Source organism: Phlebotomus argentipes, unplaced genomic scaffold, assembly GCF_947086385.1.
Source record: "Phlebotomus argentipes unplaced genomic scaffold, Phlebotomus argentipes genome assembly scaffold_18, whole genome shotgun sequence".
In the NCBI taxonomy this organism is placed as follows: domain Eukaryota; kingdom Metazoa; phylum Arthropoda; class Insecta; order Diptera; family Psychodidae; genus Phlebotomus; species Phlebotomus argentipes.
The window spans coordinates 6,819,065-6,839,419 of NW_026776177.1; the positions used below are offsets into that span (position 1 = coordinate 6,819,065).

Consider the following 20,355-nt stretch of genomic DNA (forward strand, 5'->3'; position numbering starts at 1 on the left):
TTGATGCTAAGAAAAAGAATTTTAAAATGCTTCACAAACTTGTAGACCAGCAAATGTCCTTTTCTTTACATCTCTAGTATCTGCCAGAATCAGGAAATGGAGAAAACCGACTTTTCACTGAGCCTTCAGAAGATTTGTTAGGTTTGAGGGTTTGAAGTTACTTTAAAGCGTTAAGTTTTCCTTAAAAAGTCACTGTAGTTGTTAAACAAACTATAAAAGCTGTAAAAGCTTTCTGTAAATAGACTTTTCATACAATAATTTATCTTAAAACAGAAAAATTGAGAGAAATCTTTGACAAAAAGCTCTGAAAAAGTCCGAGCGAAGGATTTATTATAGTGAGAATATTCATACAGGAGTTATTTTGGTTGAACTAAATAGTCTAGCAAAGCTTGTTCTCAATCAACTGTCTTTGACTCTCCATGAAGCAAGATGTTTGAGAAATCGGCATTTGTAGATGATGCTTCGATTCCTTTGATCGCATTTACAGGCAAGCCACCATTCGGAATAGTCTTTGACATCTCCAATGGGCTTCCTAATGCCTTGCTGCTTCCCAAAGCAGAAAGGCCAGCACGTCCTTCGTGAAGTTTCAGCCGACTGAGTATCAGGAGTTTAATAAGATGCAGCGCATCACGGCCACGAAAACTTGTCAGTGGAAGAGCTCCATCTGAAGGACTACAAGTTGCATAGGAAGGGACTCTAAGCTATAGACCATACACAATAAACTTGTTTGAATCCTATTTTATTGTATAAAGAGAGGAGGAAAGCCGGGCGCGGGCTAAGCCGCTTCGCTCTTGGACGTGATGTCGTGCAGGAAGCGTGTGCCTTTCTTGTCCACCACAGCCACGTTGAATGTGGACAGGTTGATGATGAGACGCTTCTGGATCTCGGCCACGCACTTCTTCAGGATCTCGTACGCGTCGTCCTGCGACACGCCGGCGTTGTAGTAGCGATCGAAGATGCTGGCGCAGAACATGCCGCCGTATCCGTGGCCGGCGTAGTTCACGGACTTGGCGTTCGCCAGGTAGTCGATGAAGTGCAGCTCCGCGCCCTCCTTCTCGTCGTAGCCCGCCACCAGGAGGTTCACGAAGTACGGCGAACGCGAGCGCAGACAATCCGCCAGGTTCTTGCGCGTGAAGTGAGCCGCCGCCTTGGGGCCCAACTCGTAGCCGTTGCGCATCTTGTACAGGGCAATGTTCTTCGAGATGTACTCCGTGAACTGCACCGTGTCGCCAGACTCACCCGTCGTGGCGATCAGTAGATTGTCCGAGATTTGGCTGATCTTCCGCTCATCTGCAAAGCCCCAAAAGGTGGCAAAACAATCAATTCACGAGCGACGAAGATGAGTTTGACGGGCACTTTTTACCTTCTTTCAGCATAATTATCGAGTGTGCGTGCGTGCAATCGGCCGCAATCATCACGAAATCCTTCCCCTTCAGTCCAATTATCGTCTCCATTGGGAATTTCTTGAGATTTCACTGAAAAACACACAGGAAAGATCGAAACAAAAATGCAAGTAACGATTGAGGTTACGTTTGACAAACACAGGGTGCGGCTCAAATGCTGCACAGAAATTTACCGACACTGCATTATCGACAACGAATAACGCATAAGAGAATTTATATTGGAATGAAAATTGCTGGAATTGCTTAAAATAGCGTCCAAAATAGGGCACAACTTCAGTTTACCGAACACTCTCAAAACGCACTTTTTTTTGCTTGAAAGCTGATGACGTCACAAACATTTTACCGTTATAAAATCGAGTCGGACTCTAACGGTTCTCCCGCTAAAAATCGGTAAAGTTTGTAACCGAATACAAAAAAATTGTATTTTTGTATGAATGTATTTGTTTGTATGTTTTGTATGAATGCATTTGTAAATATATTCCTAAAAAAATCCAGAGCACAATTGAAAGCGGAAATAAGATTTTATCTTTAAATACTCACAGAATATCTTATTTTCTCCACAATCAATTGTTTCGCGATTCTGGAGAATCTCTTCTAAATTCACTCCGCCAAATGCGCCATGATTCCAGGGATTTTAAGTTAAGAGACGAAATTTCTGAATCAATTCTCAATCACAAGTGTGATGTGTTATCACTGAATATGTTACGATCTTCGCGTAGAACTGAAATAGAAAATATTGCGAACAAAGGTCATTTTCACAGATTGGAAATGAAACAAGCAGCATTTTTTTTATGATACTTATATTTGAATCATCTTCAAATTCCCAAATTATTTTGTTATTCAAAAAGATGTTCTTCCACGACTTCCTTAAATTTCCCATTCACAATTCTTCCTCACTTCCTTTCTATCAAAGCAAGTACCATCTTTGATATTACAATTGTTTTTGCCTGTGTGAGCTAAAGTTACAGAATATATTTTTCACAAATGTTTTCCTCTTTCCTTTTACATGTCTATTTAACCATTTTTTTTTGTGTAATGTGTTGTTCTCTTCCCTTCCTTTTTATACTTGATTTTACAATTGTATAATATGAAATAGTTTACAGTAAAAATACACAACGCCGATCTATATTTTCTGTGTGTTCCTTTAGGTTAATTTCGTGTGAGTGTTTTGGAGGAGTATGAATATTTTCTAGTTTATATACTTTCCAATCAATGTAGATTTAATTATATAAAACGGACATTTAAAAAGCATTTTATGGACCCAATTTTAATGTTTCTCCTAATCTCTTTATACTCTGTAACACGTGTATCTTCCCTTGCTCTCCTTTTCCTCAGCATGTACAAGACATTTATAAGTGTTTGCTGTTTGCTCAATGACGCAGAATTTGTTTCCTCACTTATTTTCTTCCTTTTATAAATATGTTTTTTGTTGTTTTACTTTGCATTTTACCAAATTATATATATATATATATATCTCAATATCTCTATATTACAAACATTTCTAATATTTTCTTTTATTTCATTACAAAAATCTTGAAAAAGAACGTCTCACTTCTCATCTACGTGATTATTTTTTTCTTCTTCTTCGTCTCCTTGGAAATCCTATTCAACTAGTTTGCAGATTGACATTAAATATGAACTCGCTTTATGCTTCCAATTTTCATTTTAGTGAAAACAGAGGAAATACACTGCATTTTGACACCCAAATTTATTGTTGTTTGTTTTTGCAAAGTGAAAAGTATCAATTTATTTATCACAAACTCTATATATTTTGTCAGTGTTTTGTGTGTGTGTGTGTGCTGAAAAAAAATCCAACGACTGGAGAGAAAGTAAGATATGAAATCAGTAATCGAATATCTAGATATGTTAGATGCTAGTTTACAATTAAAAAAAATAATAATAATAATCTTGAATATCTTGCGAGAAATTGAGAGAAAAAAAACTGTCTATCGTCTCGTTTTCACTGTTAGTGTAAATTAGTTTTCATTTCTTTTTTTGTTCAAATATATATTATTTTAATAAAATATTATATAAAACAGCCATTATGTTTGTATTTATTATTTTTAATTACAATCTTTTATATTCATTTCACCATTATACACAATTTGTAATATAATAATTTCATATTTTTCCACCATTATTTTGAATTATTTAAATTTCATGTCTCTAAACACACCAGAATAAGGTACAAATATTATTATTTATTATTATATTCTTTTTTTTTCCATTCTTTCCATTCCGAAAAAAATTCCCCTCTTCAGTATTATTCAATGCTCTGTTTTCCCTCTAACTCACTGTGAAGTCTGTGTTAAACCCTAAACCACTCTTGCTAAACCTCCTCTTGTCTCACCGTGTAAACTAATGGATTAATAATTAAGATAATTATGTATTTTGTCATCATTTAAATCAACTCTACGGAAATTATCTAAGAAAAAAAAAACAAAAAAAATTACGTATTAGTTGCTGTCTCGGATAATCTTGTGAGTGAAAAAAGGGGTTAAAGTAAATCCGTAAGAGTATAAAAGAAAAAAAAATCTGATAAGGGAATAAAGCAAGTAAACACTAAGATTGTAAAGAAAATAAAAATACTTAGAGGAAAGTCCTATAAAATGCTTCATACATTATCAAACTACCCCTGACCAAAATCGTATTCTGTACTTTGTTCAAAAATTTTACGTTTTATTCGTTCCTCGTCCAGATTAATCTCAAACTAGCCTTCCTAGAAAATGTTCTATCACTCTTTTTCCTCTTAGCAAATCGATAAATTATCGCCTACACGCCTTCGATCTACTTTCACTTAAGCTTAAAACTTCTCTCAAGAGTCATTCTTTTTTCTACAACAACTATTAATCACAATGTTAGGGTAGGTAATACATATTCAAAATTTGATTCTCCTTCTGCGCCACCAGTGAAATTGTTCGCCCCGACAAAACACGCGCCAGAAGATTCGGTAGTAAAATTCTATCAGGCTTTCAGTGCTATTCCCGAATCCCAGGCTCTTCTAGGCTCAAGTGAGCAATCTAGATTGGCTGTCTTGAGACGCTAAAGCGCTTAAGACTTTGAAAATCTCTGATTTTCAGGTCGATAAAAACAGAATTAACAGCATTTTTGATGGAATATCGTTGATTTTAGTCTGGCAAATAAAATAATGTTGAATTGCAGTGTTGAATTATCTCTGAAAGAACTAAAATTGTCTGCAGAAATTTTACTCTCTCAATCAAGATGTTGAAATATGAGGAAAACTGACGAATTCACCATGAATATTGTAGCAATCAAAAGTCAGCCAATTCAGCCTGTTCTCTTTTGCCATCACCTGAGCCTTTCTTAGATTTATTATGTGTTACTTTTGGTTACATTCAATATATTTTCACCCTTCTACGTTTTTGAAAATATACAGTAAAATGTCACGTTCACAAGCTTTGTGTCTTCAAACCACTAAAATACACGCGAACGCGTCTGAATGTGTTGGAAAAATCAATGCAAAATGTGGTCTTTGAGGGAATATTTTCTGCCAATTGATTGAAAGTCACTATAAATGTGTCACTAGACCTAAGGATATTAGTGTTGGTTAACACATTTCATCAGCAGATCTTCATCTTCTCGCACAATGATTCCTCTCTTTCATTCGACTTGCCTAATGTTATGCCAAACGAGAGGAATACAATTCGATTCTCTCGTCAATAACAGCGGTTTTCTTTGAAAAATTAGTCACACATCTTCTAAGAAAGAATTCATTGTTGCTCTTCTTCTCATTCTATTGAACAACAAAGCACAGCATTTTCTTGCACTGCACTTTGTCCACTTGTTAATTACAAACTGTGATTTCCTCCCTTTTTTTCTCTACACAACACACTCACCAAATATTCTTTATATGAAGTTATATATATAAATATAAAAGTATGCAAAAATATCTTATACATATATTTGTAGTCTGTTTCCTTTTGTAATCATATATGTCTATATATATCCATTATACATCCACAATATGGTAATAATAGTTTTTGTAGTACATTTTGTAGCATTAAATCAACTCCATTTTTTACACATTTCAAGCATGCAATTCTCAATAGAAAAAGAAAACACCATAAATGTTTTGTTTTTAAAGGAAATTCTAATGTCTAAGCGAAGAACAGAGTGAAATATGTCGAAAACTCTTGTGACAGAAAGTGACAAAGTGTAAAAAAACGACTTTCTGTGCGAGTTGATTCATCTTAGCTCACTTTCAATGAAAAATTCATAAATTACACACACATATTAATGGTCATCATCCTATAATGTGCTCGCTATTTATCCATAACACATGTTATAAAGTAGATTAGTAGTTATTTTGTCAACTTTTCTATCCATTATGTTGTTCTTTAAACTTGTTACTTCATCGATCCCTAATAATAACTATGAAATTGTGGCAGTTTTATGTTTTGTTTGTTATTTACAATATTCTTCTCTCACATCTTCAATCTTCTTGGTGTTATGAAAGGTTGTTTTTTTTATCAATGATTTATTGTAATGTGTTTTAATATGCTGTCAAAGGTATTTCTAAATATCATTCTTAATTATATTCTCTATCTTTTCTACTAAAATCAAAATAAAGAACGATAGAAATTCGGAAAAAGTGATTTATGTATAATTGTGTGGAAAAATGTCACAAATCATTTAAAAAAAAATAGTGAAGCGTCAAGTGAATAAAATCGTGAAAAACTATCACTATAATCATATCTAGAGCAAAACAAATAATTGAAAATAAACCATCGTTACACTAAATATGAATGACTTCATCGCAAAAATTAAAAACACCCACATAGATTAATATATTTTCCTCTTTTTCTTTCACTATTAACACAATTACTTCACTGTATTTTTTAGTTATACTTTTATTATCAATTACTAGTAAATTGTAAGAACGCTCATTACATATCATTTATCATTGTCCCTTCTCTTCTTTTGTCTATTCAATTAATAAGGCATTTATTTCTTTTTATATACTTTGTTCGTGTAATAAAAATATCCTCTATATTACGCTCAATCAATGTTAAGAATAGAAAATACACAATTACTATATATAAATAATTTCATTTAAATATTTGGAAAAGAGTTATTTGATTAAGATAATGACGTGTTTTTTGTTTTTCTCCTTACAAATTAAATTCTCCATCCAGAATGTCAATTATAATATGATATATAAATCAATACCAAGCGATAAATAATAATAGTAAAAATTTGTATGTGCAGAATGTTAAAATAACAAACTAATAATTATACTTTTAAGGAAAACATACAAAATGATAAACAAGCTAATCAATCCTGCAATATTACAATTATTATTTGAGAAGTATACAAATCGCTTTTGATTTTCATTCAATTTCCCCCTTCCTTTCCTCATCTATCTAAGTCTTCCTTTATGTACACAAAAATCGCTACACTTAAGTTTCATCTCTAGACTATTTACAGCATTCATATTAGATTTGTCTGTCCTCCTTAATATTTGATTGATTTTCTTTTAATATGTTTACACCTTTAGGCCTGTATATTTATAATGTATTATTGGCAATAATTATGTGCCTCACAATTATATCAAGCATTTTTTCTTCATTTCTTGTCAAACAAATGGATAATTTTGGTTAAAATCTCTCTTTTTTTTGTTTAAATTTCAAGTCTAATTTTCACTTTGTCCAATTTTTCATGCAGTAATTTCTAGCGAAAAATCCACAATCACATTTTTTTTAATATAATATTTTCTCATCTACAAAGTACTTTTCTTCTCTTTTATCTAGAATTGGTTCCTGTAGTGTGACAGTTTACAAATTGCACGTTAATTCTACTTAAAAGACTGTGAGTAAATTTTGGTGAACCAATTTCTTCATCATCTTCTTCTCAAAATAACAATTTTTCATTCTTAAAAAAAAAAGTCACACACTTTATCGTGTCCCATTATTTATGTTACTTTACACAACACATGTAAATTCTACTAGAATTCTAGGAAGAAACTTTAGCTCTCATATAATTAAAATACACCAAAAATATGCCATTTTCGTTAATTCAATCAGTAAAATAAACATTGAAATACTCTGCACTCCAGAAATTACATCCTTTATATCAATGTAAGAAAAGTAAAAACCATATAAACAATCGTCGAAGTGCAAGATCGTTATTTCTCAGGAAAAAAAATTGACAATTAAATAATAAACATTCCTCCTAATTCAATAATTAAAGTATTTTCAGTGATTTTTATACAAAAATTAATAATCATAGTTGACGTCTTTCCACCTATTCTCTCTTCTCCTTTCTCAGCAATGACAGAAGATCGCTTGTGCGAACACAAGAACGACTGTTTCCTATTCGCCGCCGAACCACAGATTGGCCGGCTGATAGTGGCCGTGCTTGTTGGACACCTGCGCCGGACTGAGCGGCCCAAATTGACTGTATTGCGTGGGGAATTGAATGTGAGCTGGCAAAGGATGCGAAGGCAGAACCTGCAATCGAAAGCGACATCGAATTACAGCCCATTCCAAGTCATTTCCCACGTTCGAATGTTGCGTTGTGATCAAAAAGCAGTTGATAAACAACCCTTTGACGTCTTTATCGAGAAGATTACTAATGAGAATTTCAAGTTCTTCACACCAATCAGTTTGATAAGGTTTGTAAACAGAACACAAACTGCGAATTCCTCACTAGAAACTTCTTCTTGAGCACCTTTCAAATTCATGCATTTTATGCTTTCATCGAATCTTCTGTAAAACGACGAAAATTCATTAACGAATAAAACGGTTTTGCGGCTAATTTTGTAAAGAGCGCTCTGATTATCTTCACAGAGGTTGTAAAACAACAAAATTCTCTGGAAAAGAACTTTCTCTCTGTATTTGGGGTTTTTCACCCGAAACGTATAAACGTTGTAAACGTATAAAACCAACATGAAATCAATGCTCATTAAGACTCATAAGACTGTCTCAATGAATGGCGAACATTAAGACAGCAATTCGCTTGAGAGTCGACTGCAAAATTAAGCTCAAATTGGTCTCAGTTCGTGCCCAAAGTGTATTGGAAAGACTAGACTAAGAAAGCACTTTAACAGTCTGAAAATTTCCTGTAAACAAATCAATGATTAGCCAAGTTTTCTAAACAAAATCTCTTTCAATTTACTGAATTGATCACCGCGCTATAATCGAAATTATTAACGATTTTGGCATAAGCAGAGATCAGCCATAACAAATCTTAATGCGTTATCCAATTTGCCTTTAATTTGGGCTGAAGTAATCGAAACAAGTTGCGTCTAATTTTCTTTTTAGACACAATTTTAGGGAAAAATTGTTAAAATCGAGTCTCAGGACTGATGCAATTAAGATAAGAAAAACTTGAAAATCGTGAGAAGGAAAATCGCCCAAATTTGACTGGATTTTTCAGCGTTCAGAGAGCAGAGAGAAGCTTGCAATGAAGCGTCAATGACTGACCTGTCGGCTGGATCCGTTGTGCGCCGGCGGGGGCACGACGCGGTTGTAGGTCTGATAGGGCGCCTGCGAGACGAACACCGTGGGCCGCCTGTAGATGTCGCCCTGCGCGTAGATGTCCTGCTGCAGCAGTCCGCCGGGCGAGCTGCCCAGCGGCGTGTTGGACGACTGGTGCTGCTGCCGGTAGACGGGCGCCGCCCACGAGGCGGCCACCGCAGCCGCGGCGGCGGAGGAGTTCTTCGTGTGCGCCATGGGCGGCGGATGCTGCGAGGCCATGAATGGCGCCGCGTCCCTCTTGTGGTGATTGTGGTGCGCCGGCGGTGCCCACGAGGCGCGCTTGTCCACCTGCGTGTAGTCGTAGGTGAACTCCGCCGGCTCCTGCTTCGGCACGTGCAGCTGGTTGGCCGCCGACGAGGCGGAGGACGAGAGGAAACACTCATTCTGCGCCATCGCCAGCAGCCTCTTCTTCTGCGACTGCACGGCGTGCGGCTCGTACTTGATGGACTGCGACACCTTGTTGCTGTGCCGCTGCTCGCCGCCGTGCGGATTCGCCACCTGTTGTTGCTGCTGTCCAGACTGCGCGTGCCCGTGCTGGTGACTCACCGCCGCCGGCGGTGGCGCCTTGTTGGTCTGCTGGGCCGGCGCCTGCTGGATCACCTTCGGACTCCGCACGCGCTCCTCGTTGTCACTGTCGCCCACCGTCACGCACGAGATCACATTCTTGCGACTCCTGTTGGACGACGACATGGACGACGAGGAGGAAGAGTTCGTCATCGTGCCCACATTCTGGTTCGTCGTCACGTTGTTGGAGTGATTGGAGCGACACGACGACGAGGACGAGTTGTGGCTGCGGTTGGTGTTCTTGCACGGCGCGCGCTGCACCTCCGGACTCTCGTCCTCGCTGTCCGAGATTGTGATCACGGCTGTGGGCGACGGCGTGTCGTGAATCGTGATGGTCTGCTGCTTCGCCACGGCGTTGTTCACCACGGCGTACGCCGCGTTGCCGGACTGCGCCTGGCCGCCGCCACCATGGCCATGATGGTGGCCGTGGTGGTTGTTGCTGTAGTGATGATGTCCGCCGCTGTTCGCCGCCTCCTGATGGTGCGCCCCGGACGACGCCGACGCCATGACTTGCTGCTGCTGCAGCGGCACGAGCTGCTGCTGCATGCCGCCGCTATTGCTGCCGGAGCTGTAGAAGTGGTGCGAATTGTGGTGATATTGCGGCGAGATGTGCGTGCGGTTGTAGCGCTGCTGGTGTGGCGGCGTGCTCTCCTTCACGCGCTTCTTCACCGGCGACAGCTGGTTCGTCTCCTTCTTGTCGTGCCGCGGCACGACCAGATGGTGCACCGGCGACTCCTTCTTCGGCTCGTGCCGCTGCAGGTTGAGATGGTGCTTCGGGTAGATCTCCTCGACGTTGAGGAAGGGCGTCGAGTCGACGATCAGCGAGTGCGGCGCGCCTTGCTGCGGCCACGACGGCACCAGCGCCACTTGTCGCCCGCTCTGCGGCCACGCGACGCTGTTCGTCTGCACGGCGTTCGTCAGCAGCATGCGCTGGCCGGAAGACGGCTCCACCATCGACACCGGCACCGGCACATTCACGTACTGCTGCGATGTTATCTGCAGCGGAGGCTGCATCGCAGCGCCGCCGACAACGACGTGCTTCGTTGGACTGGGCATGGCCTGATAGCCCGGCGGACAGAGAATGCTCGAGACCAGCTGATGCTGGAACGCATCAGTTCGCCCGCTGGAGTACTGACGACCGACAGTGCGACCTGCAATGCAACACAGACCATCAATCTCCCGCTATCTCCCGACTCCCCAGCCCAATTGCGACACTCACCGCCGTAAATCTGATAGAGATTGTCATACGTGGTGGGACGTTCACGCACCAGACGCTGCACCTGACTCGTTAATTGATTGTTTATCGTGAATGTCATATTTTCGGTGGTGTTGGGCACAAAATTCGTCACCAGAGTCTGTGCTGGTTGAACTCTGAAAAGACAAACAACCCAAAAAGACAATCAGTCAAGGCGATAAGATTGTATCAAACGCACACATAAGAAACTGTTCTTGTTCAAAAGTGATATTTTTGGCATATCAAATAGGGAAAATCAGTTAAATCTGTGTAATTTCAGTTCAGTTTCTGGCTTTTTCCATGAAATCTTTGTCATTAAATCCACAATTCACAGTTCAATGAAAATAAATATTTATTTTAAGTCTTTATTTGGCGTCTTTTTAACATCTTTAGCGCCTTAACAAAGATCCTGTTTTCACATTGTTAGCAAAATTCTCAACGTAAATCGCAAGAGTGATTAAAAACATTAATTGGGCTACAAAAATGGCCAAAAATAGGAGTAAGAAATGATAGATTATTTTCATTTTAGACGTGAATAAGAACAAGTGAGCAAATAATCTTCTTACAAAGTGTAAATTTGGGACATTCTTCTTTTACTTTCCACCATTTAACTGTCCATATCTTCTAATGTTCTTGTCCGATTGTTAAAAGTGGTACGAATTTGGAAAGGTGACTTCATCGCCTTAAACGCTCTAGAACATCGTGAGACCGGAAAATGACCACCAGATGACGCAAATGGACACTTTGGTCAAACCAGTATTTTATGTACTTTTACTCAATAAAAAATATTCATAGTAACGCCAATTTTTAGGGGGATTTTAAGAGTAAAGACGTTTTTGAATGAGGAAATGTTAATCTACAATTTTCTAGAATATGTTTCAACAATAGTGCGGCAAAAATTCATGGATTCTACCACATTTTAACATACAAAATACATGTTTTTACTTGTGTTTGAAAGAAAAAACTTACGTATGGAAATCACTTCGACGACACACTTCCATCATCTGAACCGATGCCTTCACATTGTTGCAATGAGCATAATCCACAAGATGTGTCAGAGTCGTGAAAGCGTGATTTAGTGCTTCGGCTGGTGTAATTCGTCGTTCTTGATCGATTGTCAGCATTCTCTTCAGCAGGTCTATAAACTCACGCCTATCCGTCTTCTCCGCCAGCAGCTGCCCGCCCTCGAGGTCCGTGGGCACGTTCACTTGTCCAATGTCGTCCAGGCAGTTGAAGATGTACTTCCGCGCCTCCTTGCTGCGCGTGTTCGTCTCCGCCTCGTGCTCCTCCGGCGTCTTCAGCCGCCAGAAGGGATATGTCGAGTCCACGTCGCGGTAGAAGAACTTGGCCGTCTTGCTGGCGCTGTTGAGCATGTGTTCCGTCGGCAGACCCTGCGTCTGTGATATGTACCTGCAATCCACAGCCATTAAGCGCGCCGTTCGCCCAATTTCCGCACACACACACACGAGTCTCACCTAATTTGATCATATTCCGATGAACCTGGATACAGAGGCCAGCCGAGAAACAGTTCCGCCACGACACAGCCAAGCGACCACATGTCAATCGCCTCGCAGAATGGCAATCCGAGAATAATTTCCGGCGCCCGGTAGTAGCGTGATTGCAAGTACGTGTTGCACACAGTCTTGCTCACGTGAGATGCGCTACCGAAATCGATTACTTTCACCCTGAAACAGACACACATTGCGATTCAGATTAGTCCAATACAGCAAGTGCAAATTCATCAATACATTCGGACTAGTTTACTAAGAAAAATGTGACGAAGAACACAATTTTCATTGCTTCAAATCAAATTAAACCTCATTTCAGGAATTATTAGCTTCAATAACACTTTCTGAGTAACCCTTTGTCTTCTGGAAAGGCGCTCTAAAGACTGTTTATGCATTCCTTAATACAGAAGATTTCCTATTAAGTGTTTCTCAAGAAATAATAATAAATTCTATGACATAATTTCTGCTAAATAGAGAAAATGACGTGATATTTTCAAAGTTTTCCAGCAACTTTAGCTGCAGAATCTCACTTTTATTATTACAAGAACAGGAATAAAGCATTTCTCAGTGAGAAAATACCCCATAAAATCAATAAATAGTCTGAGAATCATCACAAAAATCTCAAAGTCTTGGACACTGCTTCAATATTATGGCATAATTTTAGGTTTCTCTCAAAATTACTTGATTTTAGTCTCTTTTCTCACAGTATTTTTTCCCCCTTTAACGTCGATTGTGTCATATTTGACCTAAAAAATCAACGTCTTCTATTTAAATACACACAAAACATTGAGAAAAAACACTTTTCCTCTTCATTCTCTCACTCAAAAGCATGTAATTGTGAAAAGAATACACAAAACTTGAATCTAATCCATGCCATAAAGATGGAATTTTGGAGAATCTTATCAAAATTTACTCGGTTTCTCAATTTCTCGGCATTGATTTTTATGAGTGGATCACAAAGGAAGAATTCTGACGTGAAATCCAAGCTTGATATAGAGTGACTACAAATAGTAATGAGTAGTAAAGATTCATGTACAACGCGTACAAATTGCCACGAGCGTTGTTTCGTGAGTAAGTTGAGTTATGTATTATGAATGATATTCGTCCTCATGTGAAAGTGGCACAGGAGAGAAAAAAAAAACGCACAAACACACGCGCGTTCCTCCATTCTTTTACTGTTGCCACGTGAATCCTTGCAGCGCTCATATACAGTATTGTGTGTGTTATTTTTATATAGACCCCAAACAATAAAACCCCTTTCGGATGTGGACGTAAATTATAAAAAGAAATCAATATATATATTGTGATGGGAATAAAGGAAATCATTTTACCTGTAGGGCTGACGCACGGGGTCCACCAACATTATGTTCTCAGGCTTCAAGTCAGCATGAATCAGACCCAGTTGCTTCAATTTCAACAGAGCAGTCAAAACCTAAGGCCGAAAACAGACTAAATTTAGTTTGGCTGTTGAATATAAAATCAACTTCTAAGAGAGAGAGAAAAAAAAACAACAAATGGAATTATTGGGGGGAAAACTTTCGAGGCACAGAGAGAAAAATTTGTATATAAGTAGCATAACTTTTTCTCTTTCTCTCACACACCTAAGTTCAAAATAGCATGGAATATTTTTGGCTTTTACGCCGCAAAATTCGGCCACAAGAATTACTTCATCTTTTTCCTATAGCGAAAAGTGTGTGTGCAAATGAATTCTCTGACAAACATATTTGTGTTATAGAAAAATCTGCCATTATATAACAATCTCTCTTCCACTTATTTGATAAAGGAATTCCTCTTTCTGATCAATTCTTCTGAGACAAAATCGCCTTTCTCTCGCGCAAAAATGGAATTGACGAGAGAGCCGAGACAGAAGAGAGAGAAAAGCACTGAACAACACGGACAAATACACACACTCTTCTTGAATTACAGGCAAAACCGATTTCAGTGACTCACAACTGTATGAAAAGGTTTTCTCTTTAAATTATTATGCTTTTTTCCTCTCTCTCTCTCTCTCGTCATACACTTTACCTGCTGCAGAATCGGCCTAATGTACTTCAGCGGCAGCGGTGAGAATTTGTTATGCTTCAGGAAATCATACAAATTCTGCTCCAGCATTTCGAACACCAAGCAAGTGTGATTCTTGTGCTGGAAGCACTCGAAAGCCCGCACGAAGTTGAACTCATCGGCGTTCTCTTGGCTCAGGCGCGACAAGATGGACACCTCAATTTGCCCCTGTCTGGCGTACGAAGGGTGATTCTTCAGGATCTTGATGGCCACGATCTCGCTCGTGCCCTTCTTCCAGCACTTCACCACTTGGCCGAAAGTGCCGCGGCCCAGGAACTCCAGCACCTGAAACGCACACGCATCAATTAGGCTCACAACACAGGAAATGCGTTTCCTAAATAGTCTCGAAATCACTGTGAAACCCGCTGATTTTGAGTCTTTTTCGTCATATTTTAGTTTCCTTTTAAGTTTTTGAGTCTCCAAAATTTATGTGTTTTGTATTTCTCGCCTTCTTTGCCATTATTTCAAGTCTTTTTAGGCATTTCGAATTAATTTTACATCTAATTTACTTCTCAAATTCAACATTTTTCGTAATTCTAGGAAAACATTGAAATAATGCTTCAAACAGAGCAATTTCTTTATAGAATTCAATCAAATTTCTTTGTCAAATTTAATAACTATTTCAAAATTATTTACTAAAAACAAGGCATTTTCTCATTATTTCAAAATTTTGTCGCATACAAAAATTATGAATTTTAGCAATCTTATTTCAAAATACAAAAAATAATTGTTTTACCACTAAATTAACCTTAATTAAGCCTTAAATTCAGTGTTAACCAAAGAATTTAGACTGAAATCAAGGAATGAAAATTTTTTAACACTTCTTAACCATAAAAAATGTTAATTTTAAGCAAGAAAACAAGTTAAATTATTCCCTCAAATTACATTTCAATGTACTTTCTTTGAATTCTTCTTAAAAAGACTTGATTTAGTCTTACTTTCAGCAAAAAAATCTCCAGATTTGTTTCAATATTAGATTTTAGTCTTTTCCTGCTTAATATTGAGACTTTAAATGCCATCAACTGGTCTTTAAATCAACTTGTATGACGAAATCGACTCAATTTTCACATAGATTTCAGTGCAAAGTCGCCAAATGGAAGGAAATTCACCTCATATTGTGCTGACAGTGAGTAAAGAACCTCGTGCTGGACCAATTGATAGTCTCCGTCCGCTCCGCTGCTGGACCGTTTGTTGGGGGCCTGCGTCGCCGCGTGGCCCCCGGAATTCGCGACCTTTGTATGCGCCGTCTTCGAGCCGTTGGACGGGGCGGCGCTCACCGGCCCCGATGTGCTGCTCACAACTGTTGAATCAACGCATCCACAATCGCACTCGGCTGCAAAGCAGACGAAAGGACCTTAGAAACACATTCCTCGCCTTCCTCCACCCCCAAGAATTCCACGCCCAAAGCGATACATCAAAATGCGGGGACAGAAGCCGTCAGAGTTTTCATCACTTTTCGCGTTTCGACGCAAAAAAGTGTAAACAATACTCATGGGGAATACATGAAATAGACTTTTCAAAAGTACACACCATTCATTTCACAAAAAAAACCTCAGATTGCAACGCGAAGCCATATTAGCGATTGTACACATATAAAGAGAGCATTTTCTAAACTTTCTAAAAACACCAACTCACACATTTGTGTTGAGCGCGTTGGGGAAAAATAGCAAATAACACAACAATGTTTGTGTGGGGCTCAAATTGAGAGGCAAAAGCATCGCGCGCGGTCGATAAATATTCAGAAAAATAGCCCCATTTCATGTGTTGGTAACATTTCAACCAACATCACTGTATTGGAAAAGCCTTTACTCACGGGAATTTTTCATTTAGACTCTTTCGCTCTTTTTGCCAGTCGAAACAACTGATAAAATTGTATACAATCAGTGGAAAAAATTGGCCCAATCTACTTGCCTTCGCCAGTGAAGGTATTTTTGCGATTTCTTGCCGAACAATCGCACTTGAATTTAACGGAATTCATGGATTTCCCGGTGATTTTCAAACCTATTTTTCACCACAATAAGAATCTCACAAAAAATCTCTTGATTTTATAGGTCAAAAATGGCAACAATAAGCAATTAATGCAACATTTCGCGGTCTTTTATGTAACAATGAAGAAGTGTCCAAAATTGGACTGAAGAAGTCTTTAACATTTTCTTATTCAACAGAAAAAATCAACATTTTAAAAATACTCAGACACAAAAATGAGAAAACGATTTGTTTGGAATTATCAAACAACGGCTTTTTGTCTGCCAAAATAATTAAATTTTACTATTCAAAGAGGATTCTTTCAAAAGTGTCCGATTTTCATGTGAAATTTACATTTACGAATGCGACAGAAATTAGATTTTATTGGTTTCTGATGATATTTTCGTCGTAAAATGAAATATTCAGAGACGTCAATTAGTTATTTTCAAATTTTTCCCACACTTTCTGTATTTCAACATGAATAAAAGTTTTCGGTTAATAAAACCCCATGAAATTAATAGTTAATTTGAAGTTTATCACATTGTCTGGCGTTTTGCAATTGAAAATCAAGTAAATTGTGCAAATTTGAGACTATTTTTGAGCCCATCGCAAAGAGAGAGACTCAAATCTGACCTGCACAAGGGTGATTTCAGCCCTTAAAAACCCGTAAAACTGTTCAGAGACACATTTTCTTCCCACTGTGTGAATAACTCTGGCTCTCCCAGCGTCGAATTTTATCTCAAGCGATCGGAGCGAAGGTTTAGGACTGATACAGAAGTCTGCAGAGGGAACCCTCTGCGCTTGTCTACGTGACCTAATGGGGTTTTCCGCCTCTCTTCGCGCGAATCCGCATGAGTCACGCCAAGAATGCCTGCGGCGGGGCGCGTGGGCGGCGCGGGCTCACCTGTCTCGCGCTTCCTCTTGGCCGCCTTGCTCTGCTGCTGATACTTGCTGGCCGTGCTCTTGATCACGTGGTACTCTCCCGCGGCGTCGTGCGCGGCGGCGCTGGCTGAGCTGGTGAGGGCGGCCGAGGGCACTATTTCATACTTGGCCGCGCCATCCAGGCCGTACGAGCTGGTGGACGCCGACGAGGGATAGAGGCTGGCGATGGCTCCGCTGGTGGAGATTATGGAGCAGTCGTTGTCATACTGCTGGTACGTGGCGTGGAGCTGAAGGCCAGATGACGATGATGGGTAGTCGCCGCCCCCGCTGCTGCCGTACTGCTGACCCTTGTCGCGAACGCTCGCCTGAAGTGCTGCTGTTCCACCCTGAATCAGAGGGCGACCGGAGAAGTCGTAGTTGGCAGGGAAATGCGACGTTTTCATTTGTGTTGGCGCGTTGACGAGTTGAGATCCTCGGTTTTCCGCCTAAGAGTCCTCAAGAGAATTCTCATAGCACACTTTCTTGCCCTGCCGCACACAAAACCCCGCGCGCACTTTCACGTCGAACATCAATGAAGGGGGGAAACGAAGTCTGTCTTCTCGTGTGTGGGAGAGTTTGGAGGAGAAACTGAAAAAGGCTCGTCCTGCACTTCTCTACCAGGGAAGCACTGGAGACGGAAAATGCACTAAACACTTCACTGCAGATAGTTTTCTGGGCTTTTCTGTCCCATTGCAGCACACGAGAGCCTCTCGCCACATTTTCACTCAGCGCTTTATCCAATTTCTCTGCCAACCTCAGCGAAATATGGTCAGATTTCTTGGGTGTAACTTTTTTTTTAAGTTGGAAAAAAATTAACACACAAATTAGATTAGATGCTTCTTCTCTCGTCTCGAAAAGAAGCAATTCATTCTCTACGTCTGTTTTCACGGAGCGAATAAATAAAGCTTATGTGCAAGCATTATGTAGAAAACACACTATGTAAAATGAGGGCAGAAATATAAACTATTTTTAAATATTGAAATTCACTATAGGTACGTATAAACTCCTATTGTGCCTCCTTTATGCGCTCTCTCTCTGTTCGTCTAGCCAGCAGAAGTTACTGTGAAAATTACTGAAACGTCACATCTCTTCCATTTCCACTCATTCTACATTTCTCCTTGTCCTTTTTTTCTCAATGGTACTTTTTTCGACGTATGTTGTAACGCAGCGAAAATGTTGTTGCGTGGTGGAAATTTTGGGAAATACCTCAACTCCACGCTAATTCTACACCACCACAGTATCACTATCCACTCACTAAATGCTTATTGTACACCATTATTCACTTTTTTACCAACTACGGACGCCTTTGCTAGCGATTGTGGACTATTTTATCGAGAATTTCAACCTTCCACGCAACTCTCGCCATTTTCTTTGTGTTTCTGCCACGTTCGCCATTCTTCGTCGTCGTCTCGGCTGTTCGGCTTCGGTGAATTGGCTGTGATTCGACCACTTTTCCGCCAGATGGCCACCGTCCACCCGGCATGGCGAACCCCATTAGAAATCGCAATATTATCCGATTCTCTGAAATTATTTCCTCTCATTTTCACGCGTATTTTCGCGTAAATCATCATTTATTCGCCACTTCTTGAGAATACAGACATCATGCGAATTTTTTCAAACATGAAATAGCTGTTCATTAATATTGTTCTTAACTATTCTGTATTCTGTTCAATCGATTCTGTTTTCACTCCGAAGAATAGAAGAAATCGTCGCCGCGCGAATAAGTTACGATTTGAGGACTGAATTCAAGCTCTATAGAGGAGCGGAAGGAGCTTTAATAACATATTTATACATTTAAGGGTAGAGAATAATAGACAGAGACTAGTTGAGATGTATATTTATTAACATAAGAAAACTGTATTTATCCGTGAGGACACACAGCAGTCACAACAATCCTAGGAAACTGATGATGTCGGCAGGAAGTTGGCCAACTTTTTGCAAATCTCAGGAATCCCTCATAGAAGACGTCGGTCATTCAATAGAGTATACATTATCCATCAGAGAGGTAATCACAGTACAACAATTTAGAGATGAATTCATGAGGTGAAAATGCAGTGTCATAATCAAAACATCGTCAGTCAGAGTCTCAACAGACGTGCTTTATAAGAATAACCCTCTTTGTCGTTGGCAAGAAAATGTATCTTTACGCTCTTGTTGTTTTCGGTCAAACACCGATTCCTTGCTTTCAGATAATGATTTCTTCTCCTGCACATCCTCCTTTTATTTGATTATTAAAATTTTAACAATAACTTCTTGCTGTATTTTATTAATATCGTCTGAATTCATGGTAATGGAAAAATTAAATAATTTGTAACTCAATATGGTAAAAACAGTTCATTAACATTCTATTTTCCATTTGGTTGCTCCTGTTGCATTTTTTTTGTGGACAAGCACTGTATTCCTTTCTGGGGTACAATCCTTCCCCATTTCAAATCTATTCGCTCCCAAAAACTCCGAAACTGCAGCTGAGCTACAATTTCTCCAGGGAACATATAAATATCCGGGATAGTATGAGTTTTTTAGTCTAAAACTTGCACCATTATCTGTAGGCTGAAGTTCCCATTCTAAATTATAACCTACATTCCCTGGTATCCACGTGAATGCTCTATGATTTCTCGAGTTAAAATTATATAATTCGTGCCCAGTATATAAGTAATCATTATAAAAAGTACTTTTTATATTAAACAACCTCGCATGTTTTATAGGCTCAAAATCCCAAGTCCCAAATCTAACTGGATTGCCAGTTGTCCAGGTGAATATTCGACGTCTGCGGGGATCCCATAGGAAATATTTGCCTTCAGCATACAGATACTGATCCCAGTCCTTATTTTTTATCCAACACATTTTTCCACCCCAGATTAGATTTCGCACAGTAAAAGGTAGATCATTCTTGAGAGTCGTGAGTATATTTCTATACTTTTCATTAACATTATTATAATTAGACATTTCCATACATGTTTTGACTTTATAAGCGAGCATCAGCAACTGATAGCTGTCTAAGTGATCATTTCTTTTCATCTGCTCAAACAGAGATGAAAAAGAAATAATATTTAGCGTTATAGAAGGTAGACTTCGAGTAAAATCTAAAATACGTTCCACGTTGTCTAAAAAATTTGAATAAGATTTGTCTATGAGATCCGGAAAGATGTTTTTGAAGGTTTCCGGATGTCGATTTGAAAAATCCCTAATCAATTCGTAAT

General features: G+C 39.2%; 2 protein-coding genes across 2 annotated transcripts; both read right to left on the minus strand.

Moving 5' to 3' along the window:
- Positions 1–723: 723 nt before the first annotated feature.
- On the minus strand, positions 724–1,553 carry LOC132259762 (proteasome subunit beta type-2). The gene is made up of 2 exons (XM_059757519.1): positions 1,364–1,553; positions 724–1,290 (listed from the first exon to the last, which is right to left on the minus strand). The coding sequence occupies exons 1-2, from the start codon at positions 1,452–1,454 to the stop codon at positions 776–778; spliced, it is 606 nt and encodes a 201-aa protein (XP_059613502.1). The 5' UTR covers positions 1,455–1,553; the 3' UTR covers positions 724–775.
- Positions 1,554–5,862: 4,309 nt separating this feature from the next.
- LOC132261123 (homeodomain-interacting protein kinase 2) lies at positions 5,863–18,527 on the minus strand. The gene is made up of 9 exons (XM_059759692.1): positions 17,139–18,527; positions 15,379–15,602; positions 14,234–14,554; positions 13,540–13,640; positions 12,176–12,385; positions 11,670–12,110; positions 10,686–10,837; positions 8,849–10,617; positions 5,863–7,873 (listed from the first exon to the last, which is right to left on the minus strand). Exons 1-9 carry the CDS (start codon positions 17,557–17,559, stop codon positions 7,736–7,738), a joined length of 3,777 nt encoding a protein of 1,258 aa, XP_059615675.1. The 5' UTR covers positions 17,560–18,527; the 3' UTR covers positions 5,863–7,735.
- Between the last annotated feature and the right edge of the window lie 1,828 nt (positions 18,528–20,355).

Coding starts and splice junctions, on each gene's coding strand:
- LOC132259762 (XM_059757519.1), bottom strand. CDS start 1,454: ATGGAGACGATAATTGGACTGAAGGGGAAGGATTTCGTGATGATTGCG. Junction 1,291..1,363: donor GATAATTATGCTGAAAGAAG/GTAAAAAGTGCC, acceptor GGGGCTTTGCAG/ATGAGCGGAAGATCAGCCAA.
- LOC132261123 (XM_059759692.1), bottom strand. CDS start 17,559: ATGAAAACGTCGCATTTCCCTGCCAACTACGACTTCTCCGGTCGCCCT. Junction 12,111..12,175: donor TCGGAATATGATCAAATTAG/GTGAGACTCGTG, acceptor TGTGGATTGCAG/GTACATATCACAGACGCAGG. Junction 10,838..11,669: donor CGTCGAAGTGATTTCCATAC/GTAAGTTTTTTC, acceptor TTGTCTTTTCAG/AGTTCAACCAGCACAGACTC.